Source organism: Odocoileus virginianus, chromosome 23 (genome assembly GCF_023699985.2).
Source record: "Odocoileus virginianus isolate 20LAN1187 ecotype Illinois chromosome 23, Ovbor_1.2, whole genome shotgun sequence".
In the NCBI taxonomy this organism is placed as follows: Eukaryota; Metazoa; Chordata; class Mammalia; order Artiodactyla; family Cervidae; genus Odocoileus; species Odocoileus virginianus.
The window spans coordinates 4,783,298-4,806,453 of NC_069696.1; the positions used below are offsets into that span (position 1 = coordinate 4,783,298).

General features: G+C 41.7%; 1 protein-coding gene across 15 annotated transcripts in view; it reads left to right on the forward strand.

The window, feature by feature from the left end:
- Window positions 1-23,156, forward strand: part of ERC1 (ELKS/RAB6-interacting/CAST family member 1) — a 265,228-nt gene that overhangs the window by 52,757 nt on the left and 189,315 nt on the right. For 8 of the 15 annotated variants that reach the window (XM_070453239.1, XM_070453247.1, XM_070453248.1 and 5 more), the window contains exons 3-6: window positions 4,869-5,285; window positions 12,537-12,611; window positions 17,841-17,996; window positions 19,290-19,382. In XM_070453239.1, coding sequence (XP_070309340.1) covers window positions 4,869-5,285; window positions 12,537-12,611; window positions 17,841-17,996; window positions 19,290-19,382 — 741 coding nt within the window. The remainder of the gene's footprint in view (window positions 1-4,868; window positions 5,286-12,536; window positions 12,612-17,840; window positions 17,997-19,289; window positions 19,383-23,156) is intronic. The other 7 variants (XM_070453244.1, XM_070453250.1, XM_070453252.1 and 4 more) reach the window with 2 other exon arrangements.

A 23,156-nucleotide genomic window follows, 5' to 3' on the forward strand; every position in this document is an offset into this window, starting at 1 on the left:
GTCAACTAGCACGTCTCCTAATACCTGACATGTGACATCTTCCTCTGGAATCCAGCACGTCTCTTTTTGGTTGATTGTGGTAAATGTCTGTGCTGTGTGTAGCTGTGCTCACTTCATCTTCTGTGTCACGTGCTAGAGCAGCCTGGCTTCTCGCCTCCGCCGCTTTCTCCTCCAAGGTTGTTGGCAGGGATTCTTACAAAATGAAGCTAGCTTGAATGTAGCCCGAAGAAGAAGGGGTGTTGATTCCCATTTCAGTGGAGAAAATTGCTGCATAGCCTTCTAGGTCACCAGTTCAGAGCATCGTTTTCATTCTGTATCCCAGTCGGGTGGGCAAAGCAGAGCTGAAGAAGCAGGGCGCACTGGCAATTGTATTTTCTTCCTTCACCGGAATAGTGATTGCCATGCTAGTTTAATCACAAGTTTAATCACAAGTGGGTACGTGACTCCATGAGCTGTGGTCAACGTCTGTTTCTCCTGAATTAAATGAATTTGATGATGAATGTTCAGAACAGACAAACAGTTGTAACTAGGAATCAATTTCGTTGTTAAATTTAACTTCTGGTACATCCCTTTGGGGTAAATTTGGTCAGAATTTATTTGGATTTTTTTGACTTCCAAAGATAAAGAATGAAACTAGGAATTAATTTGAACTCCAGCAACTGTTGAAGAATCTTTACAGTGTGATGTGGGCAGTTAAATGTATTTAAAAATGATATCCCTGAATTCAGATACCTGATAATTTTTTTGTTAATTCATTTTTCACAAGAAAAAGCAGTGCTTTTCAAGAGTTTGAAGACTACCATAATTGAATCTTTACTATTTGCTAAGCATAATACTCAAACCAGAAATTATAAAAGAAAAGGCTCTTATCTTGGCATTAAAAAAATGATCCATTTAAATTTGCCATAAACTATGTTAAAAGAAAAACAGATTTGGAAATATATTTGTAACATGCACAGCACGTGGAAGGTTATTTTCCAAATATAAAAACCTCTTGAAGTGGGTTAGGAGAAAGGTTAAATGTCCCCAAACAAAATGGGAAAGAATAAGAACAGGTGAGTCACAGAGGCGCCTGTAGATAGATGAATAGATGTTCAGTCTCACTTGTAAGCAAAGAAAAGCCCGAAAAAGAGAAGAAAGAAAATACCCTGCTGTCAAAGATATGGTAAAGTGCTCAGACATTGTTTGGTAGAAGCTGATACAAACCTTTTCAGAGATAATTTGTTTTCTGTGTTAAAAATATAACTGTTTATACCCTCTGATCCAGCATTTCCACTTTTCAGAATTCATCTCCAATAAAAATCTGGATTTATGTGCATAGATGTACATATGAAGGTGCCTGTTACAATAATGAAGAATGAGGACCAACCTAATTATCAGTAGTTACAAGTAAATTATTAATATCAACACATTGGAATTCTGTGACAAGCATGTTTTTTCCCCAGGTTTTAAACTGCCATAAAGTACATCAGGCTTTCCTGGTGGCTCAGTTGTGAAGAATCTGCCTGCCAATGTCAGAGATGCAGGACACTTGAGTTCCATCCCTAGGTTGGAAGATCCCATGGACAGAGAAGCCTGGTGGGCTACAGTCCATGGGGTCGCAAAGAGTCGGACACAACTGAGTGCACTCACGTGCGTGCGCATGCACGCACACACACATCTTACATTAGCCATCTTGAATTTACCATCTTAACCAGTTTTCAGGTGCACAGTTAATAGGTGCATCCACACTGATGTGCAGCCGTCACCACCATCTACCTCCGGAGCTCTTGTCCTCCTGTAAAACTGAATCTCTGTGCCCATCAAGCAGTCACTTCCTGTCTGCCGCCTCCCTCCTCCTTCCCAGCCCCTGGCAGCCACTCCTGTACTTTCTCTTTCTTTAAATCTGACTGCCCCAGATCCCTCATGTAAGTGGAATCATATAATATTTGTCTTCTGTGACTGGCTTATTTCATTTGACATAATATCCTCAGGGTTCACCCATGCTGTAGCATGTGGTCAGAATTTCATTCCTATCTAAGGCCGAAAAGTATTAGTAGGCGTTTTTTTAAAAATTTAACTTTTGAGTGGCTAGTACATCCATCTATGTAGTACATCCATTCATTCTCTTGAACCCTTCAAATTGAAGAGGAGGGTTAGGAGGCAAGAAAGATGGGAAGTGACTGCAAATGTGTATATCTTGAGGGGTGATGGCAGTGTTCCCGAATTAGATAGTAGTGATTGATGTAGCACTTTTAATACCCTGAAAACCGCTGATTTATATGCACACTTTAAACCAGGGAATTTTATGGTATATGTGAATTATGTCTCAATACCCAGGTGGTGCTAGTGGTAAAGAACCTGCCTGCCAATGCAGGAGACATCAGAGACGAGGGTTCGATCCCTAGGTTGGGAAGATCTCCTGGAGGAGGAAACGGCAACCCACACCAGTTTTCAAGGAACCTGGTGGGCTACAGTCCATAGTGTCTCAAAGGGTCAGACATGGCTAAAGCAAATTAGCACACATGCACAAAGCTATCATTAAAAACTTTTCAATCTCAATATTACCTCGGTTAAAAACATTTTTATGCATAATAGAATAAAGTTTCTTACAGGTTGTTCCTGTCATTCCGGTCCCTTCCGCCTTCCTTCCCTCCTTCTCACTCTGCCTCCCTGCCTTCTGTCCCCCAAATAACAATTAAATTTTTGTGTAAAATTCTAGAGGTATTTTTATTTCTTATGAATATTTTATTTTTTACTTATAGTAAATACTTATTGTCTGTCCCTTTTCACCAAAGTGGTAGTAAATTGAACACAGCGAAGCAGGCATCTCTGAAGTCTTTTTCTCTGCATGTATATACTTTTATAAAAATTAGAATTGAGATCATCCTATACTTGCTATTATGTAGTCTGCCTTTTTTTACACTTAATATGTTGTGATTATAGTTTTTATCAGTAAATATAAACCTGCATTTTAAAATATTGATGCATGTTATTAAACCAGGTGGTCATTTCTCATTTACTCAACTCATCACCTATTAATATCCCTTTAGGTTGTTTCTAATTTTGTCAGTGGTTTAAACAACAATGAGCATCGTTGTACACTTGCCAGATCATTTCCTTAAGATATTTACTACTGTTTTAGAGTTTGCCAAAAATATTGAACAATGTATGTCTTAACATACATTGGTTTCCATGATGTCATTAGCTCTGTGAAAACATGGTGCAGGTACTTCTATCCTCATTTTAAATACAAGAAATCTGAAACTATAAACGATGACCATATGTCCCAAATTAGGTAGCTGTTTGGTACGAGAGCTGGAACTGAAGCTGGTGTCTTCTGATTTGGGGCTAGTTTCCATCCAGCATGGCACACTGCCAGGCTTGAATACATGCCTACAAAGAGTGATTTTCTGTTGTTGCTTCTTCATTTCTAAAAATAGGGTTCTCGATGTCACTTCCTTTTGAATTCTTTGTATAGTGTTCTAGGGGCTTCCCAGGTGGCCCAGTGGTAAAGAATCCGCCTGCTAATTCAGGAGATGCTGAAGACGCAGGTTTGATCCCTGGGTCAGTGAGATCCCCTGAAGGAGGAAATGGCAATCCAATCCACTCCAGTGTTCTTGCCTGGGGAATCCCAAGCACAGAGGAGCCCGGTGGCCTACATTTCATCGGGTCGCAAAGAGTTGGACACGACTTAGCGATTAAACAGCAGCAGCAGCATAATGTTCTAGATTTATCAATTCAGATTAGAGGTTCACATACTGTCTTTAGGGATATAGCTAAAGATACATCTTCCGCAACATTTTAGGAGTTCATCTGCACAGACATCTTCATATAATTACTCACCTATATTGTTACCCTCTTCTGAATCTATAGCTCCCACAGTCTCGTTATTTTGTGTTTTGTTTTTTGTGGTTAAAGCTTCAAGTTATCTTGATACTTGTGGGTACTGGCATCCACGGGCTGGGAGGATTGCTTTAATTCGATGCCAGCTCTGTTGCTGTGTGATCTTGGGGTGAGTTATTTAAGTCTCTATGATTGATGTTATCATCAATAAAATTCAAATCATAGTGCGTGTGTTACAGTGAGGATTAAATGAATGAACATTTAAAGAGTGCTAAGCACATTCTGACATGTACTTAAAAAAAATTTTTTTTAATTTTCTATTGTGATAATGTGATAGTTTCAGGTGAACAGTGAAGTGATTCAGCCATACTGGCATGCACTCTTAGGTTTATTATTTACTGTGGAAATTTAATTGTCAAGCACTTAAAAGTCATTTTTATTTTGGTATCCCTTGTGGTTTCTGGTGAAATTTTTTTATGGTATGTTTGCATTCCTGTAGATTTCCCCTGTATTTCCCCTTTTCTTTCCTTCAATTCTAGGTGGTACCCTCTATTAATTTTGAAGAGTATCTTTATTTAGTAGTAGCTTAAGCACAGTGAAGAGTTGCTGGAGTCACTTTGTTTCCTGTTGATGATAAACACAAGTTAAATTACTGACATTTTACAGATTGTAAGGGCTTCCCTGGTGGCTCAGATGGTAAATAATCTGCCTGCAACGTGGGAGACCTGGGTTCAATCCCTGGGTTGGGAAGATCCTCTGGAGGAGGGCATGGCAACCCACTGCAGTATTCTTGCCTGTAGAATGCCATGGACAGAGGAGCCTGGTGGGCTACAATTCATGAGGTCACAAAGAGTCGGGCATGACTGAGTGACAAACACTACAGATAGGAAAGACAGTGTGGAACAGAATAGCTCGATTTCTGGTTTGTTCAGTGCGGGGATCTGAGAGCTGTGGTAGCTGCCTCCTGCCTTCCCTGATCCCACTCTGTTTGTGCTCCTGGAGGAGGAGAGCTGACCTGGGTCTTGTTTTCTGTCTGGACCCAGCACATGCAGATGACCATCCAGGCTCTCCAGGACGAGCTGCGGATCCAGAGGGACCTGAACCAGCTGTTCCAGCAAGACAGCAGCAGTAGGACCGGCGAGCCATGCGTGGCGGAGCTGACGGAGGAGAACTTCCAGAGGCTGCACGCGGAGCACGAGCGGCAGGCCAAGGAGCTGTTCCTGCTGCGCAAGACGCTGGAGGAGATGGAGCTGCGGATCGAGACTCAGAAGCAGACCCTGAATGCACGCGACGAGTCCATCAAGAAGCTGCTGGAGATGCTGCAGAGCAAGGGGCTGTCTGCCAAGGCCACCGAGGAGGACCACGAGAGGACTCGGAGGCTGGCGGAGGCTGAGATGCACGTGCACCACCTTGAAAGCCTTCTGGAACAGAAGGAAAAAGAGAACGCTTTGCTGAGAGAGGTGAGTGGCCACTTTCTCAGCCGTAATGACACTCTGTCTTTTTTCCCTGGTTAGTTAGCATCTTGGCCTAGATGAATTTATGTGCTCTCTTGAGCTAGTGGAAAGGGAACTCCTTCTTTGGTACTTACATTCTGCACCGATTTCTGTTCTGATTTGCTGTCTTGTGTGAGCTGACATTGGTTGGCATGTATACCCCCTTAATGACTTTCTGGGTTTTTCTTTTCCCCTCTTGTAGACTTATTTTGTTGCTAGAGGGGCACAGAATATTCTTGATTGGTTACTCTTCTCTTGATTTGTTCATAGAGACACACACAACAAAATCAGAATCAGAGTAGCTAACTATTGCTCGATTTTTAAATGTATTAATCATTGAAAGTGAGCAATGACTCAGTTTTAAGTATGCCTGTAAAGCTCTGGGCAGCAGTAATGGATGTTTGCCCTGTGGTTTCTATGGAAACTGTTGCCTTGCTGTAAAAGATACATGATAAAAATCATCTGCTGCCATGGAGGCACAGAGGGAGGAATGACATAGAGGCAAACTATCACTTATTTTCTAGAGAGGAAACTTGGGCTTTAGCTGACCACTGTGACTACTGGTAATGTTTCACTTTTCTATGTAATACTTCATTTTAAGAAAGCATAACTGAAGAATTCATCTTGCGTTGAATTAAAAAAAAATTGACAGCTCTGATTCTCTCTATGAGGTCAGAGACTTCAGCTAACTTTCACATTGTGAACAATGAAGAAACATAGTTTCTTCAGTATTGGAACACTTGTTTCAGCAAATGTATTTTATATTCAACGATATTAAAATGTGTGGTACTGGCACAGTAATAGATAGCTAAATTGATGAGACAGAATTTCTATTCTATTTTAAAAAATAATGTAGTTTTAAGTTATGGTGTATGTTTTGGAATAATGGCCATTGGAAAATAGTTTACATAGTCACATCAAATTAAATTCTAGATGAAATAAACAGTTACTTTTTAAAAAATGAAAACAGCTAGGAGAAAATGTAAGTAAAAAGCTTTTAATATAATCTTGAAATAGGAAAGAATCTTTATTGCCATAGCAAGATGCTTGAATAATTAAATGTGTGTATGTTAGAAAAAACAATTAACAAAAGTTAAAATGATTGTTTGGGGTGGAGTTTTGCAATTTGTGGCTCGACTGTTACATAAAGATTGTTTCCGGAATAGTAAGGTGCTAGAGGCACTTAGCATCACCTTTCTGTTCCCATTTACTTGGCAGGTGTCCGTGGAGCCTCTAGTTTATATTCAGTCCTGGGATAGGCACTCGGTATACAGTTCTTAACATTTTTCATGTCAGAACACACGGTCTGTGCCATCCCAGAACTTAAAAATCTGGTGAGAGACAGTGAACTGATAATTATGAGATGACATAAACTGGTTGAGTTTGATTATGTCTAGAGAAGGGATTAACAGGGTACGCAAGCATCTTTGAGGAGGTGCCCTTTAAGGGAACACTGAAGAAAGATGAAGCGGTCTTTCTGAGCATTTGTGTAAAATCATGTCCTAACCCTAACCCCAGAGAAGGTTAACGGTTTCAAAGGCCTGAGGGGAAGGAGTTTGAGGAGACGAGAAGGCAAAAACCATATTGTCTCGGGGAGGTGGGCGTGAGATTGGATGTTGAAGAGGTCGCCGGGGCCAGGTCCATTCATTCCACTCATCAGGTGCCCGTTGGCTGCTCGCCCGGTGCAGAGCACGGGGATGCCGCAGTGAACACAGTCCCTGCCCTCTGGAGACAGTGCTTGCCTCCATGATCCTTGCAGGTAATGCAACAGTTTTATTCAAAGCCCAAGGGAAACCTGCCACAGTGTTTAATCAAGGGGGTGATAAGATCTGGTTTAGCTTTTAAAATTTACTCTGGTTGTTTTGAGCATAGATGGGGGAAGGGGGTGTTACAAGTGATCAAGGAAGTCTAGTAAAGGCTCTTAATGGCTCTAATCTATTGATGAGTGGTGACTTGAAACGACTGTTGTACATTATAGCACCAGTGTGTGAAGAAAGGTAGAAAGAATTATAAGCTGACAACACTGAGACATCCGTAGGTTTTATTCTTATTAGATTATCATCCACCTCTGAAAAACAGCAGTAACTCATCAATTCCAAGACTCAGTTTTCCCCATTTTAACATTGTGAAATTAAGTCTTACCTTTGATGGGGCTTCCATGGTAGCTCAGACGGTTAAGGGTCTGCCTGCCATGCGGGAGACCCAGGTTCAATCCCTGGGTCGGGAACATCCCCTGGAGAAGGAAATGTCTATCCACTCTGGTACTCTTGCCTGGAGAATCCACATGGACAGAGGAGCCTGGTGGGCTGCAGTCCATGCGGTCGCAGAGTCAGACACGACTGAGTGACTTTGCCTCTCACTTTCCCTTGGTGGTATCTTGGAGTCGCTGTCAGCAAGGCTGCAGTCCTGCTGGACCTGTGCCCTCACACGGTCACAGCTGACTCATTTTGTCCCCACTGAAGCCCATGTTCTGAGCATTATTGCTATTTTTCTTGTTAACTTTAATTGATGTTCAGTGCCCCCTCAGTAATACTGTGGTGTGAATCTGCACTGAAACAAAAAGTTATCGGTATGAAGAAAGTTGTAAAAACAGTTTAGGGTTGTATATGGTTAAACTTTTATGGTTAAATAAGTAAAAAAGAATCTTGCAATCAATATAAAATAAAAATTCTAAATGAATCTTTTGTCGCGATTTATTTGGAGGCATTCCCTTCTTTTCTTTCCAGCACATTGAACAGTAGTTTGCCATACAATTGGTGGCGTCTTAGATTTGAGATACAGTAATATTAAAATGGTTTTCCTATCCAGAAATATTTGTGATTAGTTTTCCATTTTGTTCATGACCATGATTCCGTCAATAGCAGGTAAATAATTCCCCCAAATAAAAGCTAAAGAAGGAAAAAAAAATTTAATCCTGTATTTTCTGTTTGTAGTGGAATTACATTGTTAGGTGACTTATGATTAGATTTTGTATTGTTTACTGGAGTGTCTTTCCTTTGATGGGTAGAAGAGTGAAGACATCTATTGGACAAATACTGAACTACAGCCCAGATGTGGTTAGGGCCTGGGGCCTGGGCATGTGGGGTTTTAACAGACTTTCCAGGTGGTTCTGTGACACACCAAAGTCTGGTTCTCAATCTGTTGGCAGACCGTACCTAATCTGGCTATGGAATTCTTGGATCAGCAACCCATATGCATTCTGTGCATGTCTTTAAAGTGGAATAAATATTTCAGATCTATGCGTGCTATTTTTTTTTTTAATGTAGATCCTATTGTGATGAATAAAATACTGGTTTGTATAAAAACATTTATTTACATGTATGCCAATTTTTGTCTGTATAATATTTCAGTCAGCAAATCTTGTTTAGAACAATTGCTGTCATGTTAGTATTTGCAGAAGTATTTGAGGTTAAAAGACCTATTGTGTGACTAGTTCTAGGTAGGAATTCTGACTGACTGACTAGCACATCTGAGGAATGCCTGTCTGTATTACTGGCAATTATAAGGTAAAAACAGAGGACTTTAGAGGGAAGAAAGAGGAACAAATACACATAGAGAAAAGATGGAAACAATGGACAAGGAGTAGGGAGAATTAAAAAAGGAAAAGGGTCCCTGGTGAGTGTGTGCTTTCCTAGTAATTTTGGAAACTGCAAACAGCTACATTGCTCACCTTTGTGATTCAGCTTATCCTGTCTCAATGTGTGTGTGTGTGTGTGACTTGTGCCTCATTTTGGCAGGAGGGTATGTTTTCTCAAAATGATGCTGTCGGTCGAGATGATGAGGGGTTACAGTGCAGTGCCCCCGCCTGATATCTGGAGTTCAGGTGCAGGCAGAGTACTGAGGGTTCTTTCCCACGTGTCTGTGTTGAATACAGTCAGCCCTGAACTTGTGTGGAGAATTAAATCTGGTGAAGGGACATCTACCCAAGAACCAGGGGTGCTGGAGGCTAAAACCTGAATGTTGAAAAAAAGAAAGTTCAGACATAAGTGCTGCTTTTCAGCCCTGAATACTCCTTTCTCTCAGCTGTGTAAGCAAGTGTTGACTGACTTTTTAAAAGAAAGAAAACTACTAACAAAAGAGAGATTTTGTTTCTACCTTATTTGTTTTCTTTGTCTAGTCATTATTCTTTAGGGTATGAATGAGAGGAATTGAAGGCATTTTTTGGTGTGCACCATAGTTGACAGCATGACAAGATCCAGATAATTCTACCTGTACTTGAATTTGTTTTGAATGAAAATTTTCAGGCTGAAGAGAGTGAAATAAAGCAAGCACATAGCATATTCTGCTTTTTACATTTGTCTGAATAGTACTTTCACTTTTATTTCCAGAGTCGTCTCTCCCTACTGACAGTGCACATGTCAGAGGGTTGATGTGTCAGTGGGAAGGGGAGTTGATGAGTCTAAGGACTGCAGGACATGTTCACAATGAGCTTTAATGTGCAAGCTGTTGAACGGAAATCTGTTACAACTGATAGGTTTTAAAATGTCTTAGTTGGAAGATTTTATGCCTGCAAATGGTTTAAAGTACACCCAAGTTCCTTGTTAGACGAGGGTTTCTTTTTATTCAAATGGGTTTTTTTCTTTATATACTACAGGTATGCTTGCTGGAGTTTAAAATGAAATTGTAATAGTTTCACCTTAAAGCATTTGGAAATTTCCCTAAATTGGAAGTCGGTTGTGGGGAAAAGGTCAGATAAAATTAATTCAGTGTCTGAATTGTGAGGTATTTCTAAGAAATGCAGTTTTAATATTTCAAGTAGATAAATGTAAAATGTAGGGTCAGTCAGTCAGTGTTAGTCGCTCATTTGTGTCCAACTCTTTGGGACCCCATGGACTGTAGCCCGCCAGGCTTCTCTGTCCATAGGATTCTCCAGGCAAGAATACTGGAGTGGGTTGCCATTTCCTTCAAGGGATCTTCCCAACCCAGGGATTGAACTTGGGTCTTCTGCATTGCACGGTGGATTCTTTACCATCTGAGCCCCCCCAGGGAAGCCCTTAGAAGACTTTATTAATAGGTGAAGATTAGTTAACAATTAGCAGGATTCATTTTCTTTTTGTTAATACCTTTTAAAGTTCTGTGCTCATTTATTGAACATATATTATTAAATATCCATGTGCCCACTTTATCACCCGTTGATGGTGTAGGGCATGTGGACAGACTGGAAGCCGGGAGGTCACTGATGAGTTTGTTGTCTTAATGCAGGTGACAGGTGATTATGATCTGAACTCATGGGTTCAGATTTTGTCCTGGATTAACGTGTTGTGGATTTTTCTGTCTTTGTTAGTGGAATGTTTTGCCTGGCAAGAGTTAATTGTGGATGAACTTGACTGTTAATGAGACTTACTTTTACACTCTGTTGGGGCTGGCCCTGGTGGTTGTCTCTCCAGGGCTAGAGTGCCTCTGCTCAGCGCCACTGACCTCTCCACTGGGCACTTTGGAGCTTGACTCTCGCCAACCCCTGTGAGCTCAGGCAGTTGCTCACTCATCGCTCTCTGATCATTGTTCTGCCCCCAACAGTCGCTGTTTGTCTGACATCGTGGAGTCATACCAATACTTAGCTTTTACCTGAAGACTCCAGGGTACCCTGTCGGATCAGATGCTTTACCAGCTAGCTTCTTCCTCTCTGTTACTCTGCTTCGCACATTGCCAGCATCTTGGGGACTTGGACCCACTGGTCTGTGTTTCAAGCCCTGCAGGACTGCCGTTTTCCATTTGCCTTCTTGTCCGCACATCACACATCAGATAGCAAGTCTGGATCATAACCTCATTAGTTTCTCTTCTCTCAAGGATCATGGTCCTCTGCTGCTTGTCTTCTCGATGTCTGAAAACAGTTGCTTCATGCTTTTTTGTCTAATTTTAACATAGTTTACACCAGGAGGCCAGTCCTCTGTCTGTTATGGTCAGATTGTTTGACCTTGTAGAGAGTGATAAGAAAATAGGAAACTCATTGAAGGGTTTAATGTCAAGTGCCATCATCTGTTGATGCTTTATCAAGATTACCCTGTGGCTTTCTTTCAAATGGACAGAAGAAATAGAAAGAAGCTTCACTTGAGGCTGTTGTAGTAATCTAGGTTCAAACTAGACTGGAAATGAAGTGAAATGGTAAATTTGAGGAGTATTTTGATGATGGAACAGTTAGGATCTGCTCTGGAAAGTGGTAGGAGATGAGGATCTGGGAGGACTTGAAGGAGACCTTCTGGTGTTTGGCTTGAGCCACCAGGAGGCTAGTGCCCTTTAAGGAGATGGGCAAGACTCACCAGTCTTCAGAAGAGGGACCAGGTTAAATAGGAGGAAATCAGGAGTTTTGTTTTGGATGAAGTAAGTTCGAGTGACCTGGTAGACATCTATATAGCGATGTCAAACGAGCAGAGCAGAGGGCAGGCCTGGGCATTCAACAACACTGTTGAGATGGAAGGCACCCATGTACCTTCCCTGTGGTCACTTGGGCTATCTCAGGGGACCTGGGAAGTACCAGCTGACTCAGAGACAATCTCAGAGTCTGACAGGAAAGGTCCGTAACCCCAGGGGGAATCTCTTGAAGATCGTAACTGTGATGTTCTTCTGCCTCCTTCCTTCTTTTCTGATCCTGAACTCAAGGAAATTTGGATTAAAAAAATAACTCTGTTTTTTGACACTGGCTAACCATAGGCTACTTCGGACACTCATTCAGCAGCCGTACTCTCTTTTTCTTTCTGACTGTGGCCCCTACAAAACCGGAGACATCCATCGTGGTCAGCCAGGGACCTGTGGTTCTCGGGCAGATGTTATGCAGAGGATGCTATCAACACAGATGCTCTCAGCAGCTCGTGCCGTGCGCACTGGACTGCTGTGACTTCTCCTTCTGAAAAGGGACTATTTCTAATCCCCTTGTTGGATTGCTTGGTGTCCTGAAATATGCTGCCGAGTCGTGTGGAAGAGTGACACAGCAACCTGGGGGCGTGCCGGAGCATCACCTGTGATGATGGCTGAGGCCTCTGGGATGCATTGTAACCAGGTGCTCAGAGATGGGGGCCCTCCTGTTCCCGTTAGCTGAGGGCAGTCTCTGGGCTTCCTGGTCTGCAGGGCAAGGGCAAGGAGACAGGAAGTGATCAGTGTCTCACAAGACTGGGGAAGGCATCTTTGCATGCAACTACTACTCCCTCACCACCTCTACCTTCCTTTGGGAAAATGGGAGTGAAGAGGAGGACGCTTACTCTCTTTCTTGCTTTTTGTGTGCAGGAGATGCATCGGAGATTTGAGAACGCCCCTGATTCTGCCAAAACTAAAGCTCTGCAAACTGTTATTGAAATGAAGGTAAGTGGGAACCTAATGAGGAACCTTACTGTATCAGTTCGCACTTTCCAGTGATCACACTTTGATGTGTGAGTTTTAGAAAGTGGTACTTAGTTCACTCACATTGTAGACGGAGAAGAAATAGTGAGACTTCATGAACACGACACATGAAAAGAGCTTCAGTTTCATTTCCTCTTGCCCAGCATTTCTTGGAATCAGCTCTTCTCAAACCTTTTGATCTCGGGGTCCCTTATTCTCTTTTTTTTTTTTTTTTAAATTTTTTAAGAAAATTTTATTTAAATATAGTTGATTTACAAAGTTGTGTTGGTTTCCCTTATTCTCTTAAAATGACTCATTTTGCTTGTTTTTAAGAAATTGTCTGCCAGGGACTTCCCTGGCGGTCCAGTGGTTAAGACACCGCAGGACACCTGGTTTGGATCCCTGGTTGGGGAACCAAGATTCTGCATTCTAAGAGGCACAGCCAAAAAGAAAAAAAGAAAGGAAAATGTCTATTCTTCTCTCAAGTAAGGCTGTGCTGTGCTTAGTCGCTCAGTCGTGTCCGACTCTTTGCATCCCCGTGGACTGTAGCCCACCAGGCTCTTCTGTCCATTGGATTCTCCAGTCAAGAATACTGGAGTGGGTTGCCAGGCCCTTCTCCAGGGGATCTTCCCAACCCAGGGATCAAACCCAGGTCTTCCACATTGCAGGCAGATTCTTTACCATCTGAGCCATCATGGAAGCATAGAGTTTCGTGAAAAAAGTACCTGATTCCGTTGCAGCCCATCGAGTGTCCTGGGAGCCATGTCATACTCAGGACACAGCAGGCGGACCTGGCCCCTTCCCGTTTCCTCACACAGAATGATGAAAATATATGTACTTAAGGTTAAGCGTATGAAAAGTAACAGTCCGGGGCATCTAAGTGAGCCAGTGTCCTGAAAATGTTCTTTCTCTCTTTGTCTCTCTCTTCCTGAGAGCTGTGACCCTGAGAGCACGCTGCCTGCCAGCGCGGTTTCGTGCTGTCGCCGTTGTCCTACGGCACCCAGTCTGTTGCCTGTCGTCTACCTTCATGCACGTGTTAGCGCAGTGGAAGAGGCCCGCAAGTCAGAGAGTTAGTATGAAAAGAGTTTCAGCTTTTCAGAAGGGTTGGGAGGCACCCCTGGGGTTCCATGGACCTCTGCTTTAAGTTACTGAGTAGTTAGAAATCTTTAGGCTGAACGTTATGGTGCTTGGTGACAAAGAGCTTGCCTTCTGTATGAAATTCCCTGTATTAAAAACCTGGCTTTATGTAATCAGCCATATGATGTAGAACAGGTAACCTAACTTCTCTATACCTCAATTTCTTTATTGATAAATGATGATGATACTAGTACCTATCCCTAACAACTTAAAACACTTTGAACAGGGCCTGGTACATAGCAAACGTTCAGTTAGTGTTTGCTGCTGCTGCTGTTACAGTTTTTATTAACAGCATATTCTCTCCTACAAGAGCTGAAGACTCTTTTAGACAGAGACCCTCCCTCCTCTCCTTTCCCCCATCTCTGTTTCTCCTTTCACCTTCTTCATGTCCCTTAAATAGTGTGATGCAGTGTTTTGCATTATGCACCTTCATTTAATCTTTATTGATGTGACACGAATATTTAGTTTTTGGTATATAAATAGTTCTGTGTAAATATGCTTCTTAAGTACAGTTATGATAGCGGTTTTCTTAGATGATTTCCTTTTAAAACTTATATTGTATACATCTGTATTCTTACTGGGGAAAGGGTTTTCCAGAAAATTCCAAATTAGTGGATTCTGGGTTCTTTGTAGTCAGACAATTAATAGTCCTGAACATAATCTTGATGAGAGCCTTTAGGAAGGTTGGACTGCACACTCAGCGTTCCCTACATGGTTATTTGTGCATATTATTTACTGAGCCCATTGGAACCTAAAAGTAAAGCACACGAGAGTGCCCATGTTCACAGCATCATCTTGCTTGCTTTTGACAGCATGGAAGTGCAGTGGATCTATTTTAAGTTGTGTTAACCTCCAGCCATTTTGCTACGAAGCAAGAGACAGAGATTCTGGTGGCCCAGTGGGGTCAGGTGGATGTTATGTTGAAATCACAACTGAAGAAGCTGAGATGCAGCTGAGACACCTTTTGAAAAAAGGTTGAGGATTTGAGAAATTTAACACGGAGCAGAGGATTTCAGTGGGCTGAGTTGATTATTGTTGGGAGACTCAGGACTGGGGAAGAACAGAGTAGTAAGATGGTAGAGAGTTTATTTATCTAGTTATCATCCGTTCTAAAACCTCCTTTGGAAGGACTGTCCTCAAATAAGCCCAGCCTGAGGACCAGTTGCTTTGGTGCCAAAACTAGTCCAGCATATCAGGTATGGCAGGATCTCTTTCCGGGCAGTCAGAGCTGGAATCTTGGTCCCTTCTGCCTGATCTTATGGTGCGTGAAATGGCAGCAATGGTGCTGATCCAGTCCACAGCTGCCCCCCAGTGTGTGTTGGGATTCAGGGAGAAGATGGGAAATGTGTCCTGGCCAGGGCCTTGGGGGGCTTCATAGAGGAAGGGGCTGCTGATGTGTGGGGCTGGAGTTCTTAGCTGGAGGCTGTTCCACTTGTGTGGCACCCAGTGGTGCTAGAAATACGCCCCCCTCTCTCTGCTTCCCCTTTCATTGCTGCCTAGGCTACTGTCTGAGGAGAGCCATGTATCCCTTTCTTCATTGGCAAGTTAATTACATGCCTGTGTCTATTATTTTAGTCTTTCTTGAGGGACAACATCTTGATCTATCCAGGAAGATTTATAGTCATCTTAATTTTCAGATAGTGCATTTGAAGTCATTTATTTATTCTCTGTGAGCTGAGATAATTGTAAACAAGTAAATCAAAATCCTAGTTCAAGGGGGCTCCCCTGGTGGCTCAGTAGTAAAGAATCTGCCTGCCAAGGCAGGAGGCATGGGTGCAGTCCCTGGTCGGAGAAGATCCCACATGCCATGGAGAAACTAACCCTGTGCCACAACTACTGAAGCCTTTGTGCCTGGAGCCCATGCTCTGCAAGAGGAGCCTCTTCAGTGAGAAGCCCACACATTGCAGCTAGAGAATAGCCCATGCTGGCCACAACTAGAGAAAAGCCTGAGCAGCAATGGAGACCCAGCACAGCCAAAAATAAATAGAATCCAAAAAAATAATGGCAGTGTTACACATGTCAGTCAAATATTAAAAAAAAATCCTAGTTCAGGTTTAGAATGTCTCTGATTGTATTAATACAGTATGTTTAATTTTGAACCAAATATAAATTTCATTTGAATAGTTTTGTAAAAGAAAATGTTTGTTGTATTATTTTTAAAGGTAATTCAATGCAAGTCTGAGGAATTCAGCCCTTACCTCTCCCCTGTACCTAAAAATAGCTAGTTACAACTGTCTAATGATAAGTTTTTTAACTCTTATCTGCATGCTTTCAGAGAGCAAGGAAAGTCAGTCACGACAGCCTGGAGGTAAAGTGAAAAAACAAGTCAGTCTCAAAATTTCTTCCTAAAGGAGTGGTTTCTCTGAATTTCCAGATAAAATAAAATTCTACTTAATTTAATGCTCTTTAAGGTCTTTATTTCATAGGTGAATAAGCATATGCAACTATCGATGTAAAAATATCTGTTCTTTGTTGGAGATTTTCTGTAACTTATGACATCTAAAGTAATCTGGGGATAAGCTAGGTACTGTGACAGACAAAACCAAGAAAATGGTATAGAAGGTATTGTACTGGGAGGTGGATATTTGTGGTGAGGCTGATTTACAACAGTGATGTTTCTTTTTAAAAATGACTATGAAATATTTCAAACTCATGGTAAAGTATAGAGAATAAGTAAGATTACTAACACAGTAGCACTCCCCCTTGTCTATGGGGGTTATGATCCAAGACCCTCAGTGCATGCCTGAAGCCACAGATAGTATAATACCACACTCTGTATATTCTGTATCTTCCCCTGTACATTCCTTGGATACATTTTATAAACTAGGCACAGTGTAAGGGATTAACAATAATTAATAAAATAAACAGTTGTAGCAGTATACTTTATGAACAGGTGAGTAGTCTCATGGTCTCTCTTGGTATCTTACTGTACAACTCTGATGCTGTCTCCATCTAAACTAAGTGCTTATCATGCTCAGTACCCTTAACTTTTGCAGTTTGAGGTGCAACAGCAAAGCTGGCACGAATTTCTTTTTCCTTCATCACAGTTTCACTGATGGAAGATTCATTTGTACTATAGATCTTAGCAACCTCAGCATATGATACTTTTTCCTTAGTGAGAACTTCCATTTTTCCAGTTAAAAGAAGCATCTTATGGCTTCTCTTTCGCTAGCCTGAGCTGCCAGCATCACTACGCTTGTGCTGTGGGTCACTTGCACACAAGCACTGTGATGCCAGGACAGTCCATCTGATGACCAAGGCTCCCACTCGGTGACCAACGGGCAGGGATACAGTGGACGAAGAGATGACTCACGTCCTGGGGCGACAGAGGTGTGAGGCTTCGTCATGTTGATCAGAACAGCATTATGCAGTTTAAAACTGATGAATCGTTTCTTTCTGGAATTTTCCATTTGATATTTTCAGACCACAGTTGATCTCGGGTAACTGAAACCGTGGAAAGCCAAACCACAGAAAATAAAACTGTGGATAAGGCAGGACCACTGTAGGGTAAACTGCAACTTTTGATATAATTAACGATTCATCCCTTTGCTTTTTTGCAGTGGGATAATATCAGGTCTTTGTGCTTGTAGATAGTTGGACATATTACTATAAGTCTTCAAAACCTTCTTACTCTTCTCCCTACTCCATTGGGGGCAGAAATAAACCTTTTAAGGTTGCCGAGTAAAATGATAAAGTATTATAACCTGGAAAGGTTTTCCCCTTAATATTACAGATGTTTTCTACAGAAGTTTGTTGACCATAAAGTGCTCAGAAACTTCAACTAGTTGTCCATTGCTTCTGCTTCTTTCATTAATACTGTTAGCTTTAATCAGAAGGGCACAGAGGAAGGAATTAAAGGAAAAACATACTATGGTCAGGAAGGATATATTTCAGAAGCAGGGCACCTCTTGTAGTTATTTTACATATGTGTTGATCTTTATTAAATTTCACACTGTAAAGGCTGGCTTGTTCAGCCTTGCTGATTTTTCAGGAAGACTTTACACTTGATTTTAGCCGAAAGGCCCAGAAGCAATTCAGGAAGACTTTAATGTCTCAATCTTACATTGCTCTCAGGATTCAAAAATCTCCTCTATGGAGCGTGGGCTCCGAGACTTGGAAGAGGAGATCCAGATGCTGAAATCCAATGGGGCTTTGAGTACTGAAGAGCGAGAGGAGGAGATGAAGCAAATGGAGGTCTACCGGAGCCATTCTAAATTTATGAAGAACAAGGTAATGGTGTGAGATACCTGATTTTTAAAGGGGGAGGGGGTTGAAAAACTGATGTGTATTCCTGCCTCTTTAGTGATGATGGACCTCACGCTACGTTATCAGGCTTCAGGGAAGGATACTTGAAACATAATTCTTTCAGATAAAACTTTCCCAGTATTAACATTAGAATTACTGATGTTGTATGGATATTTCGGATTTCACTTAAAATCACTTGTGTGAGGCTAGGTGTGTATTATCATGATTTAGCTCTTCATGTCTGTCAGTACTTCTGAGGCAAGCAGAATTACATCCAGATGAGTTTTTCTCCTTGTATGAAACGTCACATTCTCTTGTGAAACAATTTAAAAGTCAGAACACCAAAAGGCTGAACCCACACCTCTTTTTTCCCCCCTGAAATGACTTAAATAAAATCGCACCTTCCCTTCAAACACAGTTCCTTAAAGGAAAGTCCTTTGCGCTCCTCCTTGGGGAAGAGCCATGTATATCAGGTTTATTGTTTGCCACGTGCACTTAGCTATATATACAGTAAGGAAGGCTGAGACACATCAGTCTGCATTATAACCTCCATCACAGTATTCCTTCCTTAGATCCAAAGGCACTTAGTTTGATTTTCTCAACTATTTTAGGCAAGTTGGAGGATATAGTTTATTACCATTATCAGTTTATCAGGTTTGTGGTATTTTAATTAAAGATCATAATTTAAATTATAAAATAATAACTAGAAAATAAGTATCCCCCCAACACCCCCCCAATATGCCAATTGTGTCAGTTCCCCAATTTCTCAGAAGTAGAAACTGTTCCTACCCGCCCCCCCTGCCCCAATATCCCAGTTGTGTCAGTTCCCCAGTTTCTCAGAAGTGGAAACTGTTCCTCTGATGGTGCAGTTTCTGGCTTCTTGCTGTGATCCCCATACTTGCATATAAGTCAGTAGAATATTCCTCTGTTATCTTAAGAATCTGTTATGCGTGACCACAGCCAGTTTCATATAACTTCCAGAGCTGAAAAATCCACACATCCAACTTTCTGTTAGCTTGATTTGTCCCTCTCACTTGAGAACAAAATAAAATAGCGTCTCTGCTTCCCATTTGCCGGTTAGCACATTACAGTCCCTGAAAAAGGCCCTGTGAAAAGAGCAAACCCATCCAGGGGTCCTTTGAAGAGGAGATTAGGGGAACCAATCTGATTGTGTTCTATGAGTTACTGTTGCTTCCAGTTCCTGCTCTGGCTCAAAAGCAGGCAAGAAGATGACCCAGGTGGACACCTGAGTGAAAAGGAATAACGATGTCGTGACAGGTAGAGCAACTGAAGGAGGAGCTAAGTGCCAAAGAGGCCCAAGGGCAGGAGCTGAAACAGAGAGCGGCTGGTCTGCAGGCTGAGGTCTTTGCCGTAAGATTCACCCTTTGCGGGCCGTGGTCCCGCGGCGGGGCCCGGGCTGGCTCTGGGTGCTCCCCTCTCCCTCTGCGGTCGGCGTTTCTGCCCGGCGCTGCACTAACCGGCCCGCTCTGCTCTTTAACCGACTCCTCTTCTCCCCCTGTGTGCAGTCAGCCGTGCGCGCTCCGGAGGGCCTGTCCTTGGTTCTCCATCGTTGCTCTGTCACTGCGTGGATGGCGCTTCAAAGCTTGTTTTTTTTTTCCCCTTGGCTTCTTTCCTGTCATCAGACACTTGATGTATGTGGATGGTCTCTTTCTCTTCTTAGGTACAAAGAATGTGCAGATGTTCTAGGCCCACGACCCAGGGTTTGTTTGAATCTCACTTCTTGAGCGAAGTGCTTTACCCTCCTAGGTAGACATCACCTCCTAAGTCCCTGATAGGTGATTTTTGCAACACATTATACTTTTCTGTGAAACAGATGTCTAGGAAGTAGTTAGCTTAATTTATAATTATCTAGTAAATTAGTCTCCAAATCTAGTTCCATCTCCTGTCTAGAGAAGTTGGAATTCCACTTCAAACTGTGATAAAATGATTATTAAAAAATTGTTAACACTCGAGTACTTATTATAAGCATTTTGAAACCTGCTAAGTTAGGTATAGGTAGATACATTATCAACCCACTCTATAGATGAAGAAGCTGAGGGCACACAGGGGTGCTCAGGAGACTCGGCTATAAGAGGCAGTTTGATTTTTTTTTTTTTTTTGGCTTGTACCCAAGTTGAGGGTTTTGGCAGTTTGATTTTTACACCAGCCCTCTGGTGCCCGGACCTGGGCCAGTAGGGCCTGCACCCCACTGCCCTGAGCTCGTCGGGCACCCATTTATCTCGCAAGTGTCGGGAAAAAACGCATCTGAAAAATAATGGTGGGATAAGACTGGAATGCAGCATTTAAAAAAACAAAAACAAAACACTTGTACTAATTTGGTGTGTTTGCTATTTACTTATTGACCCCTTTATCGTGTAGACAGAAAAGTGAGATATTTTGTCTAAAAGGGTCCAATTTGGTTTGTGGTAACCATGAATTGTCCAGAGGAAAAGTTGGTCTGTAACTTTTATTTCCCTCAGCTATTATTATTAATCTTTTTGTGTCAAACAAAAGGCTCAACATTCCATACATCTTTTCTTGTTTGTTTAATCTGTACACAATACAGTGGCACAGGTTTGGTTTCTCCCTATCTTACTGATTAGGAAACCAAGGCTTAGAGAGGACATTATTCTAGAGGACACATGTATTCTTACTTGGGATTGACTGCAAAGCCTTGTACTCTTAACTTTTAACTTCTTATCTTATGTTGGTGTATAGCCGATGAACACTGTTGTGATAGTTTCAGGTCAACAGCAAGGGGCGCAGTCATAGGTATCATTATCCATTCTCCCCCAGATCCTCCTCCCATCCAGGCTGCCACATAACGTTGTATGCTTTTAACTTCTAGGGAAATTTTGTGCTTCCAAACTCCTCTGTTTAGAATATTTTCTTCTCTTTCTCAGTCTTGATGGTCAGTATAGCATTATTTGAGGATTATTTAATAATGCAGATAAGGAGGAAACTGAAATTTTATGTTTATTTTTGATCACATGGTCAGAGGTAGCTGGTAATTTGAGTAATCTGTAAGCCATGGGTTCTTTTTGTGTTGTTACCTTTTTTTTTTTTTGGTATTGAAATTAAGCCATAGGTTCTTTAGCTGATGAGGTGGGAACATTCCTTCTGTATATTCATTCATACAACAAGTGCATTTTTCATGCCTTCTGTTTGTCAGGGATGGGATAACACAGTGTGTGTTTTTTGTTGGTAAAGGGATGTTGTGAAAGATGCTACACCACCAGTACGTGGTGACTCCTGGGCACCTTTCTGTATTCCAGGGTGGAGACAGCTGCTGTTATCTTTCTCTGATGTCAGTAGTATCAGCCAGTACTTTGCATTCAGTGAGCTCACAGGAATACTTGTTGAATGAATGAATAATTAGATTTATAAATAGAGATTTCATGCATATGAGGAAAATGCTTGACTTCCTGCTGAAACCGAAGAGTAAATCAGAAATTTATTTTTAGTGCCCCTTAAAAAAGTCTAATTTTAATTACAGTAAAATTTATTTCATACTTTCTCATGGGCAGTTGTTCTCAAATGCTTTGGCCCTGCTGCTGCTGCTGCTAAGTCGCTTCAGTCATGTCCGACTCTCTGCGACCCCATAGACGGCAGCCCACCAGCCTCCCCCGTCCCTGGGATTCTCAAGGCAAGAACACTGGAGTGGGTTGCCATTTCCTTCTCCAGTGTGTGAAAGTGAAAAGTGAAAGTGAAGTCGCTCAGTCGTGTCCGACTTGTAGTGACCCTATGGACTGCAGCCTTCCAGGCTCCTCTGTCCATGGGATTTTCCAGGCAAGAGTGCTGGAGTGGGGTGCCATTGCCTTCTCCGGCTTTGGTCCTAGTGCCTAAGATTATTGCAGCCAAAATAGTTTAGATACATACAACTTTAAAAAAAATATTTTTTGTTTCCTCAGTTATACTGTGATTACTGACTTTTTACCAAGTTTATGCTTCCAGTAATTAGTCTGTATTTTAGTGCATGAATGCCTTGCCAGGCAGTAGACGTAATGTAAAAGCAGATGTCATTACTGTTAAGCTGGCTTACATTTAGAATAAAAGAACTAAAAATTCTTAGAAACACAGTAGAATGTAAAGGAGATGGTTGAATTGAAATGTTTTCTAAGTCAAGGTGGGACTTCTCTGGTGATTCAGTGGTTAGACTCTGACTTCCAGTGGATGGAGCACAAGTTCAATTTCTGGTCAGGGAGTTGAGATCCCACGTGCCATGCAGCACAGCCAAAAAAAAAAGCAAAATTGTTCACCATTCTGTCAGTTAATCAAATCTTTGGACTTTCCTGGTGGCTCGGTATTAAGGAACCTGCCTGCCAGTGCTGTAGACACAGGTTTGATCTCTGGGTCAGGAAGATCCCCTAGAGGAGGAAATGGCCACCCACACTCCAGTATTCTTGCTTGGAGAATCTCATGGACAGAGGAGCCTGGCAGGCTACAGTCCACGGGGTCGCAAGGAGTTGGACAGAAATTAGCAACTAAGCAATAAACATGTCAAGATGAGAAAAATTTGTGGGAGGGGGTGAGTGGCACCTGTTGATTTATGGATTACTCTGTCAGAGTAATTCAACTTCAAATTATACATATAGACTCTTACAGAATGAGATTTTACGCATTCTTTATTTAGGTTATATACTTTTATCCATTTAGTTGATATGACATGTTGTAGGTGATACAACTTTGTAGGTGGAGTCTTTTTTTAGTTCAGTATCCTTAACTCCTCAAAATGATATGATTTTTTTTTAAAAGCACGTTTATAATGCCTTATAAACTAAAAGTGGCTTTATGAGACAGAGACTTCATGTAAGCTTTCATTTCAGAATGAAAAGATACAAGAACTGCAATAGCAGCTTTTGAGTTTAAATAGCAGTGCTAGGAAGTTTCTTTTTTCTCTCTGTATTACATCTATACTAATCCTGCTTTACTTATGATTTGAAGTTTATTATGTCTTAATGAAGTGAACACTGGTTTAGTCATGATCAGATGCTTACTGTTATCTCATCATCATCTAAGTGAATTGGGATTTTTCATCATCCATCCATTCCTTTTCTAAAGGATTTCAAAAGTTTAGGAGACAATAAATGGAAGCTGGGAGTTTTCCTATTAGTTGAGTAAGCCTTGATTTTGGGGGGGGGGGGT